The 22,357-nt window shown below is 38.4% G+C and overlaps 1 protein-coding gene across 2 annotated transcripts in view; it reads right to left on the reverse strand.

Annotated features, from left to right (window-relative positions):
* Zc3h6 (zinc finger CCCH-type containing 6) overlaps positions 1 to 22,153 on the reverse strand; it is a 50,859-nt gene extending 28,706 nt beyond the window's left edge. The window contains exon 1 of one of the 2 annotated variants that reach the window (XM_027421838.2): positions 21,684 to 22,104. In XM_027421838.2, the coding sequence (XP_027277639.1) occupies positions 21,684 to 21,715 (32 nt within the window). In that variant the 5' untranslated portion in view covers positions 21,716 to 22,104. Of the gene's footprint in view, positions 1 to 21,683 lie in introns of both variants that reach the window. The other variant, XM_035446257.1, reaches the window with a different exon arrangement.
* Positions 22,154 to 22,357: the final 204 nt, after the last annotated feature.

Raw genomic sequence — 22,357 nt, forward strand, 5'->3', positions numbered from 1 at the left:
GTCGGGCCGTGGTGGCACACGTCTTTAATTCCAGCACTTGAGAGGCAGAGGCAGAGGCAGACAGATCTTTGTGAGCTCCAGGCCAGCCTGGTCAACAAGAGCTAGTTCCAGGACAGCCAGGGCTACCCATAGAAACCCTGTCTCAAAAAGTCAATAAATCAGTAAATAAAGGCAATCTATAGTATTTTTTTAACCATCAGAGTAAATTTCAGTAGGTAGATATACTGTATGCATAGATTTAATAAAAATCCAAGCCACAAAAGATTTACAAATTGCTCAACTTTCATTTATAAAATATGTAAAATTATACATCTAATTCCACTTTCCAGTGACTAGCATCTTTGCTATTATCAAAGCTAAATACTGGGAAATAACTTTTATTTTTTTAATTAATTAATTTATTTTTATTACATATAGTGTTCTGTTTGCATATACACCTGCAGGCCAGAAGAGGGCACCATACCTCATTACAGAGGGTTGTGATGCACCACGTGGTTGCTGGGAATTAAACTCAGGACCTCTGGAAGAGCAGCCAGTGCTCTTAACCTCTGAGCCATCTCTCCAGCCCGGAACTAACTTTTAATGCTGTCACGTTTTTAATTATAGAATCCAAAGTTTTAATTCCATTTTAAAATTCAAACCAATGATAAACACAATTATGATGTGGGCATCGTATAGGTAAGTTGGAATTACTAGGAATGTTTAATGTATAAAATATAAATTGTTCCTGTCATTCTCCTGTTTAAAATCTTCAATAATAATACAATAGCTCAAAGTTGCCTCAAGTTTATCTACTTGTAAGAGAGGAAGTGGTCTCAAGAGGACTGTGAATTGGTAGTTAATGAAACTGGCTTGTGTGGGTAAAGATTCTACTCTTCTTTATGTATTCAAATCCTCTTTAATAAACAGTCTACAGTGGCTTCCTTCTGACCCTAGGATGATATCAAATCTCCTTGATATTTATTATTCAAAGGCCCTTAATAATTGAGCCCCCACTTGGCCAGCTAATCTAATTTTAGTATTTCAAGTCTCCAAGACTTAAAACATCATCTACAATTTCTCATTAACCTACTCACCTCAAATAACAACTCCTGCTTCTGTCACATAGCTAATTTCAATATATTTAGAATACAAATTAGATGCCATTTCCTCCAAGATGCCTCCTCTTACTCTGGTTTAGAGGAGATACTCCAAGTACTGCCCTGTTTGTCCTATTGTTGCACTCTTAACATTGTTTTCTGATCATTTGTTTATTTCTTGGTGAGTGAAGGGGTTTGGCTATCTTTCATATATGTATCTTTAGTATCTTGCATAGTACCTACTATTATTCAATCACTGAATCTGTAACACCCATCCAGAAGAAGTATAGGATAGCATCCTAAATGGTCATTGTTATTTTCCCCCAGCTCTGTTATAAAATTGAAATAGTGTAGTGATTGAATGAGAATGCTACCCCAAAGGCGCATATATTTGAATGCTTGTTCAACAGTTGGTAGAATTATTTGGGAAAGATTAAGAGGTGTGGCTCCATTGGAAGAAGTATGTCATTGGGGGTGGGCTTTGAGTTTTAAAGGCTCATGCCATTCCCACTGACTCCTTTGTCTCTCACTCCTTTTCTACCCCCCTCTCTCCTTTCCCTCATCTCTCCCTCTGTCATTCTGCCATACACCCCACCATAATAGCCATGGACTGACCACCTGAAACTGTAAGCAAGCCCCAATTAAATGCTTTCTTTTACCTTGGTCTACTCACAGCAATAGAAAAGTAACTAAGACAGTGATGTATTTCCACTTACATGGACTTAAAATTTTCTGTGAGACAGGCTTTGCATTCTGCTATCTTAATGACAACAATAATGTATTTTTTATTATTATTGTTGTTATGTGTGTAGTTGATGCGTGGGGAAGAACATTATGCTGCAGCATGCATGTAGAGATCAGAGTGATGGGATGTGCTCTTTTGTATGTTGTGAATATGTTTCTCTTATTGGTTGATGAATAAAGCTGTTTCTGCCAATGGACAGGCAGGATGTTGCCAAGCAGGAAGAATAAGTGGGGCTTCCGTACTAGGAGAATTCTGGGATAGTAGGACACCTGGCCATTCTCCGGTAAGCCAAGACCACATGGAGAGACACAGATTAATAGAAATGGGACCAGGTGTTGGTGGTGCATGCCTTTAATCCCAGCACTTGGGAGGTAGAGGCAGGTGGATCTCTGTGAGTGCCAGGATAGGCTCCAAAGCTACACAGAGAAACCCTGTCTCGGAAAAAATAAATAAATAAATAAATAAATAAATAAATAAATAAAATGGGTTAATAATTTAGAGAGAGCTAGCCAATAAGAAGTCTGAGCCAATGGACAAAGTTTATAATTAAAAAAATAAAAAGAAATAAGAGTAATAAAAATGGCCATGTAAAGATGGAAAACAATCAGAGAGTCTGGATACTGTATGTTATTGTGTTGTCTTTGAATTGTTTGACTGCTGAGGAAGGAGCAACAGCTGCTAAAAGAGCTGTTGATTATAAATGCTGCTAGATTAATCCAACCTGTATATTTTCATAATTTAAGTCTAAGGACATGTTACTTTGGAAAAGAGGTTCTGCTTTTGTTTCCACAGAAGATGAAAAGCTGTGGATTCCTTCCAGACGAATATGGTTTGATTAAACAAGACCCCCCTGAAGCAGTGACCCAGTGATCCAATATCCAAAACATCTGAGACAATGCAGCTCCACAGGCCACTACAGCCAGGATTTGGCCATGATTCTGGGTTTTCTCAGAATCTCCTTGGAATTGATAGAACCTCCCCCACCCACCACAAACAGCAGGAAGCAGTTTGGAGAGAACACCATGCCCACTTTCCCAAATATTGTTTATAAATATTTGTTCTCATTTAAACAGGGTTAGTTATAAATGGTTAATGATTGCAGTCAATTACTTTCTAAAGATAAAAAAGAGAATATGATATAAAAATGAATACTTTGCATTAGTATGGATTTTGGTTTATTGATACAAATTTAAGGTCAATTTGTTGTATGTATATTTCTACTCTTGTTTAGGTATTGTGTCTATAGCTCTTTTAAAATGTATAATTAAATGCAGACTATAGATAATCACCTATAATAATCAAAACTTACGTTAGGATTTCTAGATACACAGAGATATATTTCAAATGGATAGGTATTCTTCAAAACCTTTCAAAGACCTATAGAATATGTCATTTAAAGTGGTGTGTTAGGACACAACTGCTCCTGGAAACACCAATTATGTCAGAGAGAAAGGAGAGCATCAGAGAAACTCATTATGGAGTTTGCCTTCAACATGGCAGGAATAGCCATTTAGACAAGTAACTGCTCTTGCCTGGACTGCTTGACAGCATACTATCCAAACTGGACAAGCAGGTTACAAAGAAAAGTGACTGTTGAACTTGCCTAGGGACAGGATGGTCCTTCAAGGTTCCTGCTTCATCAAAACATCTGCCAGACATTATGGGCCTACAGGCTGAAGAGGGCTGCCCTAATGTTACAGAGGTGACTGTCCAGGCATCAAGATGTCTCTGTCAATTCTAGAGTTCATATATTATCTTTCTGGCATCTTTGATGGAGTTGAAGATAGATAGTTATGGCTATGGTTTTCCTTAGTTATGATAAAAGATAAGTTACATATAAAACTTTAGACTCACAAAGATGGGACAGATGATAGAATATTTTCTTTAAATTTTGCCAAATGTAAATGGACTAAATATTATGACTATAATTCTTACTTGATAACTGTTTTGTTATATATAAATTTGCTAGGTTAAAGAGAGCTGGCAAGTAAGAAGCCTGAGCTATTGGCCAAAGAGTTTATAATTAATATTAGCTTCTGTGTGCTTATTTGAGATGTTTGAGATGCAGGACTAGACAGGACAGAAATTTCCATCTACATCAGAGGACCACTTTGTAGAGACAATTCTGTCCTACTTTTGAGTGGGTTCCAGTATCAAGCTTATCGTAGTCTTCACAGCAACCACCTTCACCTGATGAGCTATCTCACTGGCCTCATTCTGTTCAAATTAATTTTTTGCACTTGAAAACAAGTACAGAATTCTTTGACCCAACAAATTTAGTGAATATGTTAACTAAAAGGCAAATACAAAAATGTTCTTAATAACGTTAGTCATAAAAAAAACTGTATAAAAACTTGATAAATAGCTGTCCAGTCTTTAAGAGTGTATCTCTTAGGCAAATCCACAAGGACAAAAAATAGGGGTTGCCTGGTGGATTAGAGGGGAAAATAAAGAGTAATTATCAATGGGCCTCAAGTTTCTCTGTGGGATGATGAAAATGTTCTGAAATTACACAGTGGTGCTGATTAAACAGCCCTGAATACATTTAAAATTCAATATATATACTTAAGATGTTGAACTGTATCTCAATAAAGTTGTCTTTAAAAGACTAAAGTATTTTGTTGTTCTGGTTTGCCATACACCTTTCCTGGAAAAGTGTAGCTACCACTCCTCATTAAAGAATCTTCTCTTTACAGCTGATGGAGGCCATCACAAAACAACAACAACAAACAAACAAAAACTACATCTGCACATAATGCAGAGGTCATAGGAACCCTAGGCCAACAGGGAATATCCTGGAAGAGCAGATGGAAAGGTGATGGAACGATTCAAAGAGCCAGAAGTCTGAATGTGAAAAAGTCTCTTCTAGAAATAGCTTCGTAAACGTGTGTGTGTGTGTGTGTGTGTGTGTGTGTGTGTGTGTGTGTGTGTGTGTGTGTGTGTGTGTGTTAGGACATCTGTAAAGATGTGTCTCTCCTTAAAGTGTCTTCTGACTGGCTGATTAGCCAAAAGCTAGGCAGGACAGAAAAGGCAGAGAGAGAGGAGCTCTGGGAAGAAGAGAGGTGGGAGATGCCAGGGAGATGTGGATCAAATCAGATATACAGAATGGGAGGGAGGTAAAAGCCATGTGCAGAATGTAGATTAATAGCAACAGGTTAATTTAAGTTATAAGAGCTAGTGGGACAAGCCTAATCTAAGCCAAGTCTGTGTGATTGGCTGCCCAAAGGAAAGTCTGACTACATATACTTCTACGTTTATGCAACAATAACCAAAGAAAAAGAGGCTAACAATTTGAGAGTGGGGGGCACAAAAGTGGTTGAGAGAGAGTACCTGGGAGAATTGGGAGAAGCTCTAGAGAGGAAATGGGAGGAAGAAAGCGATGGAATTCTATTTTAATTAAGACTGCATTAGGCCTAAAACATTTTTTCCTTAGATTTAAATGTCTAAGATCTGGGAACATATCTGTAACAGAGAACTTTCCCAGCATGTGCAAAGTTCTGGCTTTGATTCCCAATACCACCAATGTGGGATATTTAAATATCTAAATTATGAACAAGTGGAGAGAATCATAATAAACTGTTATGTAAATTAAAGGCTCAAATGTTCCTATGTTCTCATTCTGAAGGTAACTGTTTAGGAACTAGATAGTGATGCATGCCAATAATCCTGACACTTGAGCAACTAAGGCAATCACATATTTAATCCCAGTTTGGGTTATATATCTGTATTTAAAAAAAAAAAGTTTTGGCCAGGCAGTGGTGGTGCATGCCTCTAATCCCAACACTTGGGAGGCAGAGGCAGGTAGATCTCTTGAGTTTGAGGCCAGCCTAGTCTACAGAATTAGTTTCAGGACAGCCAAGACTACACAAAGAAACCCTGTCTCAAAAAAAAACAGATATGCCTCATGTGGTGATATATTGTTTATGATTTATTAAAGCTACTGGAGATCAAAATAGCAAAACAGCCATACTAGTTAGCTATAGAAGCTAGGTGGTGGTGGTGGTGTGTGGTGGTGGTGGTGGTGGGTGGTGGTGGTGGTGGTGGTGGTGGTGGTGGTACACACCTTTAATCCCAGGACTCAGGATTAAGAGGTAGACAAATCTCTGTTAATTCAAGGCTACACTGACCACACGAAATTGATCCAGTCTTAAAAGAAACAGTTCACACAAAGGTGATCTCAGTACCTAGGATCACATACCTTTAAACCCAGCACTAGGGAGGTGGAGACAGGAGGATATGGCTGGGCAGAGAAAGGAATATAAGGAGGAGGAGAAGACAGGAATTCAGAGCCTTTTCCTCTGAGGATTTGTAGAGACAGGATTGCCAGCCATTTCAGCTGGGTAAACCTAAGATCTACTGGCTTGGCTGCTTTGCTTCTCTAATCTTTAGCTTGAAGCTTGAACCCCAATCTTGGTCTCTAGATCTTTTATTTATTGTGTTACCATCTCAAGCCTCAATAATTCTACCTTCTTCCATTATGTATTTTTTACTACTAGGAAGAGTAACCTGAATTCTTCAGCCTTGACTCCAGACAGTTTCTGTCTTTATGATGACTGGTTAAAGGCTCGTTCATTACAAGATCAGAAAAACAAAATCCTTAATAAAAGACTAGCTAAGCACTCCTAACAGACATTAGCAGCATTAATCACAAATACACACATTTGCTGATATAAATACCCCCAAACAGACATTCTTTAAATATACTAAGTGACTGCCAGGATTTCTTCACAGCGCACATGCAGAGATGGAAGCTGGATCCTCCCCCCAAAAACAATGTGAATCTTCTCAGTACTTGAAACTTCTACTTAACCAATAGTTTCCTTTTACACGTTGTATTAATTCATGCTGTCATTTCTCCCTACCCTGAATGACAAGGTAGGACACTGTACTTTCATGTCTTCAGAGGCCCTTAAGAAAGGCTGAACCACAGGCAGCCTGAACCTATGATCCCCTAAAATATGGAAAGACAGGCAGTGCTAGGAGATGATGCCAGAGAGCTAGTTCTCATTCACCTCCCGATTTTGAGGGAGGTTCCTGTGAGGCTGTTTTTTTATCCACCTTCCAAGGTCCAATTATGTCTAATTGATTACTTTCCCTGCTCCTTAGAGTGTAGCTTCAGGTTAAAGAAATATCGATAGCACAGTATTCAAACAGCTCTTCAACTACAAAATGCCCGCCCCACCCCCAATGCTGTTTACCATCAGGCTCCTTCTGTTTTAGTGCTATCTTGGGGACAAGGGGCATGAGCAGATGAAACTAAGCTGCTCTCTGTGTAATAAACTGATTCTAATGGAATCTGTCAACAGGCTTGGCAGATTCTAAGGGCTTTTCTCAGCTTACTCTCACCTTTTGTTTCAACAAATTCTGAATCAAGCTGTAGGTAGCTCCCTGAATTACACACCTACACCAGTTATTTCCACTTAAGCAAAACCACTGCCTGGCCATCATGAGGCCATGCTACCTGACGTTATATTATATTAACCTAGATTTTACCTTAGAAGTTTATAGCCTGGATAGTTCATCTTTTAAGATACTTTTTAAAAGATGTATTTATTTCTTTACTTATTTGAGAGAGAACTTCACTATGTAGCCTTGGCTGGCATGGAACTCACTCTGTAGAATAGGCTGGCAATGAACTCACAGAGTTCATAAGCCTGCCTCTGACTCCCAAATGCTTAAAGGTGTGTGCTACCATGCCTAGTTTTTCTTTCTTTCTTTTTTTTAATTATGTGTGTCTGTATGGGGATAAATTCATATTGTCAGTGCAGGTGTCCAGAGAGGATGTCAGGCCAAACTTGGTTCCTCTACAAGAGCAGTATATACTCTGAACTGCTGAGCCACCTCTCCAGCTATTACCTTTTTAAAAACAAACAACAAAAAAGCAGTAATAAAAAACAACCTTGTGTATGTGTGTGTGCACTAGTACAAAGGTTAGAAGGCACTTTTTAGGAGTTGGCCTGTTCTCTCCTTCCACCACATGGTTGTAAGTATCAAATTTCTTCTTTATAAATGGCCAGAGGTAAAATCCAATGAACACTACCACCTTTCCATCCTTGTGCTTTATCCAATATAATTCTTTTCTTTTGCTTTTTTCTCTTTTTTATTTTTATTTATTTATTTATTTATTTATTTATTTTTTGTTTTTCAAGACAGAGTTTCCTTGTGTCACTTTGGAGCCTGTTCTGGAAGTAGCTCTTGTAGACAAGGCTGGTCTCAAACTCACAGAGATCCACCTGCCTCTGCCTCCCGAGTACTGGGATTAAAGGTGTGCACCACCACCGCCTGGCTTCTTTTGCCTTTTCAAAGTTATTTAGTTTGCAGGATCCCCTTTTACTACCTTTCTTATTTGTTTTTGCTTTTTTGTTGTTGTTGTTTGAGACAAGGTTTCTCTGTGTGGCTGTCCTGGAACTCACAGAGATCCATCTGTCTCTGCTTCCTGAGTACTGAGATTAAAGGCATGTGCCACAAACACCTGGCTTTAAATTATATGTGTGTGTGTGTGTGTGTGTGTGTGTGTGTGTGTGTGTGTGTGTGTGTGCTCTATTTGTGACTCATCATGTGATTGCTGGGAACTGAACTCAGGACCTCTGGAAGAGCAGACAGTGCTCGTAACCACTGAGTAATATCACCAGTCCCCTTTTACACTTTTAAAACTATGTCTATGTTTTTTTATTTAATTTTTTATTTGAGATTTAATTTTATTAAATGTGTATAAGAATTTTGCCTGCATGTATATATGTGTACATGTAGTGTCTGGTGCCCACAGGGAGAAGGGAGAAGAAGGTGTTTGATCCTGTAGAACTAAAGTTACAGACAGTTGTGTGCTGCTATCTCTACAGTCCCCTGTGGCAATTTTTATTTATTTATTTTACTTACCGTTTGTTTTACTCCTCAAGCTAATCTCAGAATATGTTAAGGCCTAAACCAACTTAAATAAAGATTATTTTATGAGTAGAACTTAGTACAAACACATGAACTATATAATGAATTTTCATTAATCCTAACATTCTCTATAGTCCTATGGCATCCTTTGAAAGTTTTACTTAACTCTATGCAAAAGTATTTCTATAGCATAGATAACAGAATTCCTTTCTTGTGTTACAAATAATAACTTTTACTTGCTCAATCAGTAACATACTTACTCAACACCTAACTTGTACAATAACTGTTAAATAAAACCACTATGTAACAATTCAGTAACTATTCTCCACCTGTGGGTTCCCACCCCTTTGGGATTGTATATCAAACATCCTGTACATCAGATATTTACATTACAATTCCTAATAATAGCAAAATCACAGTTATGAAGTATCAAAAAATAATTTTATGGTTGGAGTCACCACAGCTTGAGGAACTGTATTAAAGGATCACAGCATTAGGAAGACTGAGAATCACTGAATTAGACCATTTTAAACATTTCCTTCTCAATTCAAAAGATCATGTCTTTCTAGAAGTATCTGAAAGGAAATTTATCTTTTTGGATAGGATCATCTAACTTGAAAAACTTTATTAACTAAAACTTTATTGACTAAAAATGAAAACAGAAACTGTGTGACCCAAGAAACACAACAAACCAATATGAAATAACTGATCTAATACTTATAGATAACAGTGCAGCCCTAGGGCTCTTGCTGACAGCAAGGGAGAAATCTGCAATGCAGCTAGTGCTTTCTGCTGTGCAAATTACCAATACAGGGAAGGTTACCAACCAATAACCAAAGACAACATGCCTTTCAAAAGCAGATAGAATTCTGACACCTGTCCTGTACTCAAGATGGGAAATCTTTTGTTCATCCATCTAAATGCCTTCCAGTGTCTACATGATAGTCATGGCTATTTTTTAGTATTTATTTTTATTTCTCTCTCTCTCTCTCTCTCTCTCTCTCTCTCTCTCTCTCTCTCTGTGTGTGTGTGTGTGTGTGTGTGTGTGTGTGTGTATGTAAAAGCATGTGGAGGGGTACCTGTGGAGATCAGAAGAGGGTGACAGACCCCAACTGAAATCCAATCTCTAGTCCTCTCTGCAAGAGCAGCAAGTACTCTTAACTGCTGACCCATCTCTCCAAGCCCCACTCATGGTTATTTTTGTCTTATAGTTTGGCTCTCCTGAGCCACATATGCTACTTCAAGCTGTTACTTCATTTGTGACACAAAAAATTGTTTTGTAGAAGATATGGCTCATCAGTTAAGAGCATTGACTGCTCTTCCAGAGGAATGTGATTCAATCCCCAGCACTCACAGGGCAGCTTACAACCATCTATAATTCTAGTTCCAAGGTGATCAGGCACCTTCTTTTGGACTGAGAATACTGCACACACATGGTGCACAGACACACATGCCAACAAAACACATACAAAATGAAAATGATAAGTAACACTCTCAGAAAGTTGTTTTGTAATAGAAAGAAACAAAGGGGCTGCTGCTCCCCAAACAGGGCTCTAAAAGCAAGGCTTGTAAGTCGGAATTCCTTCAAAGTAGGTCCCAACTCATAAGACAGCAGGTGTGTAATGTTCTCTTCTTTAGCTGTATGACTGAGGATCAAAGGGGTTGAAACTATTCAAACCAAGTTCTAATGTAAATACCTCAGCTCTCCTTGTTAAGTCAATCCTGTGATTTTTCAAAATAAACCAAAAAAGGGGCAATTTCATAATCCCTAAGTGAACCAATTTGAACTTTAATACCTAGGCTCCTTTTTGGTATGAAATAAATCTTATTTTTCTCTCTATTTCTAACTTCAATGTGGAAAACACTGAATTTGTTTTTATTACCAACCAGATTTCTTATCTTTTATAAAAGACCTAGTGACATCTGTATTACTGCCAGAAATGTATTTATAAAATCTTACTGGACAAACTATAAAATATGCAAATAAATTAATTAAAATCCCAAAGTTTAATATAAGGCTAACCATGCTTCCTTTATACTAGGCTAAGGGGTAAGATTAATTATCTGGGCCTGGTAGTATAGACCTGTAATCCTAGTTACTTGGGAAGCTGAGGCAGTTCTGCAAATTCAATGCCTGCCAGAACTAAAGTTAATTCAAGAATGGCTTGGTCCTGGTAGCAAAACCCTGCCTTAATAAAATTTTTGTTGTTTCTTTAGAGACATGGCTTCTCTGTGTAACTTCCCTGCTTGTCCTTGAACTCACTTTGTAGACCAGGCTGGCCTCAAACTCACAAAGATTGTCTGCCTCTGCTTCCTGAGTGTTGGGATTAAAAGTGTGTACCATGCCCGGCCAATTTTTTAAAAATTTATGTCAAAGTTTTCTTTTTAGAGTAATTTTCTAAAAAATTGCTACTATTTTTGAGAAAGAGTGTGTGTGTGCATGTCTGTGCACATGAGTGTGGGTGCTCAAAGAGCCCAGAGGTGTCAGATCCCCTAGAGCTGGAATTACAGGTTGTTGTGAGCTGCCATGACATACTGGGAATCAATTTTGGGTCTTCTGGAAGAGCAGCCAATGTTCTTAGCTGCTGAATTGTGTATCTAGCCCAATGGTTCTCAACCTGTGTTACAACCCCTTTGTGGGTAGAATGATCCTTTCATAGAGGTCACATAAGACCATCAGAAAACACAAATATATATTACAATTCATAACAGTAGAAAATTTATGTTATGAAGTAGCAACAAAAATAATTTTATGGTTTGGGGTCACCAAAACATGAGGAACCTTATTAAAGGGTCGCAGCATTGGAAAGGTTGAGAACCACTGCTCTCACCCATTTTAGAACTTTTTTTTTTTTAATGGCTGTAGACATAGCTCATCTGTAGAACACTTGCCTAGCATTACAGGTTCAATCACCAGTATCTCAGGAAAAAAAATTTACAAGTATATGCGGGAAAAAAAACTAAGTCTTAGCAACAAATTCAACCCTGAGTTTCAGAGAACAAGATCAAGAGTAGGATAGCAATGCTTCCAGGGACGACAATAATAATAATAATAATAATAATAATAATAATAATAATAATAATAAGGATCCACTTTCTTTTTTTCTGAGAATAAAATCAAAGAGAAATTTCTCCTCTGAGTCCTCATTGTATTGCCTGAGATAATGGACAATACTCAATACAATGGACACTATCTTCAAGGGTATTCATAAAACTGATAGGACAGCTTATTGCTTACAGCATCATATTACAATTTGAACAAGAACAAGCTGCCAAAATTCAATTAAGAAAAAGCAATTACATTGGGAAACAAAATAAAACTGTCTAAGTACACAACTGTCTAATGTTCTGACTTACTCTGGGGATTAAATGCATGTCTAGAGCAGCAATTCAGCAGAAAACAAGATGCATTTCCCAACCTCTGGAAGGTAGGTGTGGTGTGGTGTGTGTGTGTGTGTGTGTGTGTGTGTGTGTGTGTGTGTGTGGTGTGCATGCACATGTGTGTGAATGTGGAGATCAAAGCCTGGCAACATGTGTCTTCCTCCATGACTTTCTTCCTTAAATATTGAGGCAAGGTATGACCTGAATCCAGACTCAGCTTGACAGATTCAGCTAGCCAAAAGCTCTGAGAGTCCCATCTCTGCCTCTCAAGGGCGGGTACTACATGTAGGCGGCTAGGCCCACTTGGCATTTTCTTGGATGCTGGAAATCCCAAGTATGGTTCCCATACTTACATGGTGACCAGCTTCATGGAGTTTTTAATCTAGTGATGGTTGAGATAGGAAATTTTTTAAAAAATCACGCAATAAACAAAACTTTCCAAGGATATGGAGGTAAACAATGCTGTGAGAGTGTGGACTCATACAGTAACACCATCTGTCAGGGCAGTCTGGATGACACTGTAGGAAGTTGTGAATAGAGTTAGCCTGAGAGATGGGCATAGTTAAGAGATCTCTGCAGATTGAACAAATAAAATTTCTGTGTAGAGAGCAATACACTATGGAACTGAAACCATCTTAGTGTCATTGAGTCACATATATCCATTCCTCAAGTGTTTGGATATTTTAGTGTTTGTTAGGAAATGGGGTTCTCCAAGGCAGACAACTTGGGCTGACAATAAAGGACTGGGTTAATAGAAATCTATGGAATTTTCTTTTTATTTGATTTTTTTGTGATTTATATATATATATATATATATATATATATATATATATATATATATATATCTGAATAGAAAATATTGTTAGACCACATGTATTTTCACAAGAAGAAATTAAAAGAAGTTATAAATCCAAGCAGCAAAGATTCTAACAAATTGCCCTTATTTTCCTTTTGAGAATAATAATGAAAGGTTATCTGGACAGATAAAGCAGCAATGAAGCTGGGACACACCAAGTTCAGAGTCTGTTCCTGGGGGTATTTCTGTTTCATTGTATTCTATATTCACACAGCAGCAGTCTGTGTGAATGACTATCTTCCCAGAGTCTCCTCAAAGCAACCAAACAGAAGATGGAGTGTTCATCAGGATTATAAGTGTGTTTGTAAAGCACCCAAAGTAACTAAAAGAAATAAAAGTAACTTCAGTAAAACAGGAAAGGAAGGTACACACTTTATTCAGTTCTTTCAATGTGTCCAAAAATTGGCTTCTGGATAACAAAGTTATCTGTTAATGCCAAATTCTCTGACCCATTTCGTTTTCCAAGAAAGTAGAGGGAAATACTGCTGTGCCTTTTTTTTCTAGGAAATTTCATTTTTATTCTAAGAAGTTTTATTTTTACTTTGGGATTTTCTGTGTGTTCTTGTCAGGGTGGATTATACATGGACACATGTCACATGACTGTGAAGACCAGAGGACAACCTCAAGTGTTACTCCTCAGACACCATCTACCTTTTCTTTTGGAGTCAGGGTGTCACTGGTCTAGAACTCACCAAGTAGGCGGACTGGCTAGCAAGCTACCCCCATCTCTGCCTCCCTAGCACTAGGATTACAAACATGCTATTATGTCTAGTATATCATCAGCCCATCTTCTGTGTTTTTTATTGTTATTGTTGTTTGTTTATTTATTAAAGCATATGTAACCTTAGCTGGCCTGGAATTTGCTATGTTGCTCAGACTAGCCTCAAACGGATAGTAATCCTCTTGCTTCAGCTGGTGCTGGGATTACAATTTTGTGCCACCATACTTAGCAAGTCTTTAAATATATACCTAAGCTTAGCTCTTTAACATCATGAAAGAATACAGTTACACTTCTCACATATTTTTGAAGTAAGCAGAAACAGGGTAGTATATGAATAAATCAAATTCTAATTACCTTGCTAAGTTCTTTTGAGACTTAATAGTTTTGTTGTTGTTGTTTTGAGACGGGGTTTCTCTGTGCAACAACCCTCGATGTCCTGAATGAAACTAGCTCTGTACAACAGGCTGACCTCAATCAAACTCACAGAGATCTGTCTGCCTCTGCCTCCCAAGTGCTAGGATTAAAGGCGTAAGCCACCACCACCCAGCAAGACTTAGTAGGTATGTATGTATATATATGTGTGTGAGTATACATATAAAATAATATCTATAAAACGTTTGTATTTTTTGTATTTAGATAACCAATTAAACTAGATTCAATTTATTTTCATTCTTCATTTTATCCTTTTCATTTAAGCTCACTACTACAAACTGAAAAATGCAGAAATCCACAGAAAATATTCATCAAATAATATCCCCCATTTTTACATAGCAATTCTCCAGAAATCATTTTTGAATGGCTCTATCACTGAACCACCTGTCATCTAGTAACATCCAAAGAGCACTAGTTCTGTAAGTATCCAAAACGCCAATCCACCATTTGATATTAGGTTAATTGTAAATTTGAGGTGATGAGACCATAGGATTTGAAGGTATGATAGGAATACTTTTTTTGTTTATTGATTGAAATGTTCTACTTTATACTTCAGTTTAAGTTTTCAACTAAAATGTATTTTTTTAAATTCTGCTTTGGTCATTTCTAATATTCCCAGATGTCACATGATCAGAAACTGCCTGATCATTTTACCATTTTAAAGATTTATTTATTGTATATAGTGTTCTGTTTACATGTTTGTCTGCACACCAGAAGAGGGCATCAGATCTCATTACAGATGGTTGTGAACCACCATGTGGTTGCTGGGACTTGAACTCAGGACCTCTCGAAGAGTAGTCAATGCTCTTAACCTCTGAGCCATCTCTCTAACCCCCATTTTACCATTTTAACTAATCAGTATAGTAAGGTAATTCTATGCATACACATGACATTTAGATTGCTGTAAAAATCTGAATATTCCAAATTAAGAAGGTGTTATAGGTACAAGTTGGAATGAAAAATTTTATTGAAATAATTTTACCAATTAGATGAAGTATAAATGTACATTAATGAATGTGGAAAAGGTAATATTTATGTTAGCTATTTTGTGTAAAAAAGTAACTACTAGATAATGACTTTTCCATTTCAAAATTGCATAAGGAAAACTAAAGTTTTGTTTAACCCAATAGTTTTTGTTCTGTATCTGTGGATACATACACATAGATGACTAGGTACAAGAAACAAGTTCTTCCAACTGTCTGGTGTCCTACTACCTCTAGTGAAAGTAACCCTAGTATGAATTAAATCAACAACTGGGCTAATCTAGCAATTACTGTACTAAATGATACAAAATATCATTACTGTACTATAATGACTTATTTCTAAATGAGACCACTAAAACTTGTAACAAAGACTTCAAGTGTAACAGTTGTTCCTACTTTTTCACATATGCTGGAGGTTTGTTTATATAATGATGATGACATTGGCTTTGGCTCCTGCTTTGGTTGGCTATTGTTTTTCACACTTGGCCATTTGACATCCAGAAAAAAGAGGCATCTGATACAACATATGCACAACCAAACCATGAAGGTGTTTCTTATGACAACAGATTATTCATTTGCACTTTATTTGCTTATGCAAAATAAAATTTTAAGATACAAGTGTATATTTCAAGGACATAGCAATCAAGTCACCTAGAACTCAATGCCCCATGAAAGTGCAAGTGTTCCAAGACATTTCTCAACTGCCTGTAGACATTAAAAACTTAAGCAAGAGGAGAATTAGGGTTTTTGGTGCATCAATTAATTTCCTTAAGAAACTGAAATGTATATGCAATAGCAGAATTTCTATTTTCTATAACTAAAAATGCAGCTTTCTTGGCTGACTTTCCTTAAAATACAATATAGAGATAATTAGTCCAAGTAACTGGAAGTTTTGATATTTTTAAGATTTAGAAGGAATATTTTAGGATTCAGACAAACGTATGACAAAGGATGAATGTATAAATAACAAAAACAGAATTATCTATAATTCAGTAATTTCCGTCCAAGAGTAATCATAATTTTAAAGCAATGGAGAAGGTAGTCCTTCTCACTCAGCCACACAGCATCTGCTCCTAAACTATGAGATGGAGTGAAATATGAATTGTTAACCATGACATGTAAAATTTTGAGGCTCATTAGAATTCCAAATATAGGTTATTATGTATCAACTCTGTGGGGGGACAAAAGCTATCCTCTAGTTTTATGTTATACTTTTAATGTTAATTAACTTAAGACTTTAAAAGCTACTTGGGACTGGCTTTAGTCATTTATTTTCCACTCAAAAATATACATATGATAAATGAAAGTTTAAGCATTAAAACAGTATTAGTATCTCAAGTATTAATGTTAAGCCAGAAAATTAAAAACAAAGCACATATAAAATCAGTTATAGTAGAAAAAGCCTACTTTGCCAAGAGTAAACCTGTTAAAACTGTCTTTGTTAAAGTCATGTAATTACCATAATCTTGGTTGGTATGTGTTCACACCAATCAAGTAACAGCTCCCAGAACCCAACCATCACACAATGTACCTATGTGCACAAGTGTGTGAGTGTGTGTGTTTAGAATAAGAATGCTCTAAAATATGAATGAAGAAAACAACCATAAAACCAAAAGATTAAACCATACCAGATTAAGAAGGACCAAATGGAGAAAAAAAAAAAGAGAGAGAACTAAATTTAAGATATTAGTATGCAATGCAAAGAACTGTTCTTAACAGAAAGAGGGGCTGTCAACAATGGAAGCAATGAAAGAGAAATACAATATGGGCAGTGCCATGTGTCCAGGAGAAAAGAAAACATTTAAGAGAGATGCAAGTGTGTCCTTGACAGGTACATTATGGAGATGTGAGTATCACTTCATTGGAGCTTAATGCCATTAGACTACCAGTCATTTACAACTAACCCCTTTGTCCTAATACCATACTCTTGTTCACTGGGCAACTCTTGATATATAGTTTTCTACAAAACATTCTATATGGAGAACACATTCGCTGATATAAACATCTGGTCTTCATTTCACAGGAATAAACTGATACTCTTATGTATATACACTCTCTTTATTATGGGGCTAAAAGTGTAGGCTCTGTAGTTAGATTACTGGGAATTTACTTAGGGCCTTTGGGAACTTTTAAATCTTCATATTTGATTTCTTACCTTTAAAAGGGAAGGCCAATAATAAGACCTGGACTGTTGTAAGGATTAAATGATTCATATAAGCAATTGAGACACTAGTTTTCACACAGAAAGTGATCAATGCTACTAGTTTTGAGCATGAGTTGGCATGATGAATCTAAACAGCTCTGAGGTGAGTCCACTTCTGAACCTGAAAAACTGATAATGCAGGGTCACTTTGGAAGATGACTCTGAAAAAAAAATCACAAAACAGTGTCCTGACAGCCCTGGCATGAAGGCTTGATCTGATGAATTCAAGGTCAGCCATCCTTGTGAAATAGGCATTCCATCTGTCCAGGACAAAACCTTGGTTTAATACAGAACAAAGGGTTACAAACTCCAATTGTCAGCCCACACCTAATATCCCAACACTAGGAAGGCAGAGGCAGGGTGATTTCTATGAGTTTGAGGCCAGCCTGGTCTACATAGTGAGTTCCAGGTCATATAGTGAAACCGTCTCAAAAAAAAAAAAATTTAAAAAGCAGAAAATAAACTGCAGTTGTGAATGAGGTACACCTTGGGTGGTGAGTCCACAGATGCAGAAGTGGTAACAGACTTACAGGGTAGAAAATATTAAGTCAAATCTTAAATGCATTCAAACAAGCCTATTTTGAAACATACTGGACTTAACTCTGTAGTAGAGAGCATACCTAGCAATGTGAAAGGCTGTTGGTTCAATCTCCAATACAGAAGGAAGAAAACATCTAATCAGATAATAGGTGTGTATAAACTTTCAGACTGAAGGCCATCAGTTTACAGCACCTTTGAACTCAGTACTAAAATGTTCTAATTTAAAAAAAAATGTGTATCAAAGAACTTTTAAACTTCTTTCCTTCAGTGCTTTGATCTTCACATCCATGAAAGGTTTTTCTTCCTTTGGTTTTTTAAAACCGTGTGTTCTTTTCTCATTGGCCTATTACAACACATATCTCAGTTGATCTCAGTAATTTCAACTAACATCTCTACCAAGAATTAACTAAGAGATAACTCATGAATCTTGCTTTGTGCCTGCGTCATTACCAATGATCAAGTATTCACTGAGCAATTACTAGATAGCTATCCTGGCTCTGCTTCATTCTTCCTCACACTCGACTTCCAAACACAGCTATCACTGCCTAGTACCTAGGTTGCTGCAGGAATTGCTTTTCCTCTCATCCAGTGCCTCCCACATCACACAAGAGTGAAATCAAGGTCCTTACATTTGCCTTGAGGGCTCTAGACTGCACCCAAGTACCCTCTAATTCTACTTCTACTACTGTCTCCCTGGCTCACTTCCCTCTGGCATACTGCTTCTACTTCCTTGTTTTCCCCTAATCCTACCAAGCTCATTCCTGAGTCCTGACCTTTTCTATCTCCCATTTGCCCCTTGGGATGCTTTTTCCCCAAATGGCTTGGGTCTGGACTGCTCTCCTATTTCACAGTTCTAACAAATACTACTCTTTTAGTAAGTAGTTACCTAATAACCCTACTGAAAACAGAAACATCCCACAGAACTCATCTCACTTTCTGCTTTATCAAATATGTAAGTTTTCATGCTATAAATATTTGTAATGCTTTATAGCTATTTCTCCATTTTTCAAATATATATTTGTTTTTCAAAACAAATTTCAAAAATGTTATATTTCAAAATATAACAAATGTACATAATCACTCAACATATAAAACATGTATAAGAAAATAATTTTAAAGCAGAAAATTATACATTTTTTATGAATTTCACTTACATTTAGAATCTCCTCCCCCCCAAAACTATATCTTAACTTATATAAAGTCAAAGCAGTTATGAGATTCCACTATTTTCCTGAATGTGTATTTTAGTTTTCAAGTGATAGAAAATAATCTTTGTGAAAATTCCTAGTTCTATGCCAAATTTTACATATTCTCCACATAATTCATATAAACTTGTATTATAGTATAAAAGAGTTATAATATAGAAGCAGAGAATAGTTGAGGAGTCCATAGATGGTTTTTCTCTCAAATTTCTTTAGAATCAACTAGAAACCTGTAAAAATACAGATAACCACAGATCTACTTAGAGATTTCTATACAAATTGTTCTGGGCAGTACACAAATCTTTATTTTGTATCAAAGCAGATCTGATTAGATAAGACTAAGAAACATTTACTTAACGGTTTGTAATTACATGGGGTGCTTCTAAAACTTAAACTTAGGCCCAGATCATATCAGTGGAAACACTGTGCACTCAGAACTCTCCAAAGCAACTGGGGAAAAAAAACAAAAAACAAACAACTGCTTTGGTAAGGTTTAAAAATTTCTGAGAGGATTCTCTTACGGAGTTCATAAAGCTAAATAAATGGTTGCAGTGCTGGAGCAAGGGCCCTTTGTATAGATTCCCGTTTTGTTGGGTTTTCTTCCTTCTTTAGCCCAGTCTTCCTTGGTGTCTAGAGTGTTAGGATTACCAGTATAACTCACCACATACTGATACTGCAGTTTCTTGATGTAGTTTTCACATAAGTGGTTTTTGTTTTTTGTTGTTTTTTTAAAGTATTTGTTTCATAGCACCACAACACTGAGCTAACTGGATATACTTCTGGGGTGCTAATCTGAAACAAAACTATTGCTACTAATCATTCATTCCTACTACTAAGCTCTTAATCTGAAGCTTCATTTTAACTTCTAAATCAGTATTTTAAAACTTCAAATTCTACTTTTTAAAAACACAGGGTCCTGCTGTTTGAGGCGGTCTGACATGTACACACCATCTCCCTGTCTCTGATTGAGTGTTGCGATTACAGACATGGTAGTGCACACCTTTAAACCAGCTGGAGCATAGCCAGCCAGATCTAGAGTTCCAGGCCAGCTAAGGCTAGTGAGACCATGTCTAAGAAAAAAGAAAGTCCTGATGTCATCATTCTTTAGTAGAGTATTATTTTGATTTCTAAATTTGGTGGTGTGCTTTTTTCATTATGTAAAGTATGTAATTCTATATACTCAAGTGACTCTGTCCACTAACAAATGAGAACAAATTTCCTTTCATATAAATGAATTTTAAGTCCATTAACAAAACCCTGTCATTGGCTTTATCAGTAGACTTTTCAACATTATTAATTAATTCTAGGAACTTTTTCCATTTTTTTTTTTTGAAAGGTAATATCGGGCTATGGATGTAGCTGAGTGATTGCCTATGGTACAAGAGTCCCTAGGTCCATTTGCTAGCACCAAAACCAGAAGTATTAATTTAAAAAATTATGAAAAATGTGTCAAGGACAAGCTTCTTCACCTAGTTCTAAGGGTGTATTTTATTATCTAAAAATTGCTACATACTTGATGTCTTTCTGGAGAATTCTTATTACATTATTCAAGTTGTTAAAAAAAATCCCTTTGTACTTTTTGTTTTGCTTCTGGATTTAGTAAAGTGTGTACTTTATCAAAAGCAGCTCATATTACTCAGCAATCCTTAAGTCTTATGGGCCACACTAGTAACACAATGTCTACTTCTGACTATATCTATACACAAAGCAATGTGAGCACCTAGATTTTCAAGTTAATATTCTAAGAATCAGATGCTTAAGATTTTGCGCCAGGAATTTTAATAAAAGTCCTCCTCTGCCTCTCCCCCCCCCCTTAAAAATGATTTGGCTATATGAATGCACATCTGAAGTCTAACTAAAATTTAGGTATGCTGTAGTCTGTAAATGTCACCAAATCACTGAATGGCACCAAGAACGTGCCTCTCGGAGCACAGCAAGATTTATAAAAAAAAAAAAATAGAAAATCAGAATCTCAACTAAATGATCAGATGGTATTTAGCACCTAGGAAAACAGGTTACGCTAAAAATCTGTAGTCTGTGTTAACTACCATACTCAATTTGAAAAACTGCCATTTCACATTCCTGGGGGTGGGGGTAACAGGACTGCAGCAGACACACGGCCTGGGGGTGGGGGATGGGAAGAGATTTTTCTTTTTTTTTTTTTCTCCTCCTCCTCCTCAAAACTACAACATGTTTATTTTCAGAGGTGGACTCGGGGTAAGGAGGCAAACATCCAAAAGGCCTACTAGCGAGCCTTCCGGGGCCGGTCCCGACGGGGCTGCCGACGCCGGCCAACCGGTTGGTTACTGGCCCGGGCGAGCAGAGACGCCACGGCCGCCCGCGCGGCGCCGACGACTGAGCCGCCGGGGGCCGGGGGGGGGCTCGCACGTGCCCGGCGGGGCGGGGCGGCGAGCGGCGGCGACCCCGGCTCCGGGAGGCGGGCGCGGCCGGGTCGGCCTCCCCGCGGCCGGCCGGCAGGCAGCCAGCTGCGGTGGACCAAGGTGCGCGTCACGGAACCGATGGAGCCACACAGAGACGTCTAAGTCATGCAGGAGGCGCCCGGCCCCGGCCCGCTCCCGCCGCCCCGACCCCTCCTCCTCCTCCTCCTCCTCCTCCTCTCTCTCATCCGACAGAAAGACAGACAAGAAGGGTTCCCGACCTGTCGTGCCCTGCATGTTCAGAGTCTGTCATGTTTGGTCAAGAACGGGGCGGGGCTGGAGGGCAGGTCTGGAGGCCGGCGGCGGCGGCGGCGGCGGGCGCGGGAGGACCCCTGCGCCGCCTGCGGGCACCTGTTCCCGGCCGCCGCCGACGGGTGACGAAGTGGTAAAAACTCACGGTTACTAGTGAGCGACACAGACACAGACTTTCCAGTCTATTAACAACCACGCCAGAGAGATGGGGCTCTAACTGCAAGGACTGGGCAACGGCCCCGCGCTGCCGGCGCTGCCGCTCTAGTCTGTATTCGCCGCCGGAGGCTGAGGCGTGGGAGCCGGCGGGTGGCGTGCAGCGAAGCGGGGATTTGGACAGTGGCCGTAACGGTGATTTCTCCTCACCAACATGGCGGCACCCGAGACAGGCGGCTCGGAAAATGGCGCCGGCCGCAACACCTTGCCCGGGACTAAAGGGCAAGTGAGATTCCTCCGCCAGCCGCAGCCCTTCTCCCTGCCCGCCGGGGCTGAGCGCGTTGGCCATTGGAGGAAACTACCCGTCAATCACCGGCAGGGGCGGGCTCTTGAGACCCCCTCCCCCAGCTGCGGCAGCGGAGGCAGCAATCTGATGACTGGAAAGGGAAGCCAGAGATGCGGTCGGGTGGCCCTTGGAGTCACTTCGGGA

The sequence above is a fragment of the Cricetulus griseus genome, chromosome 6 (assembly GCF_003668045.3).
Source record: "Cricetulus griseus strain 17A/GY chromosome 6, alternate assembly CriGri-PICRH-1.0, whole genome shotgun sequence".
Classification (NCBI taxonomy): domain Eukaryota; kingdom Metazoa; phylum Chordata; class Mammalia; order Rodentia; family Cricetidae; genus Cricetulus; species Cricetulus griseus.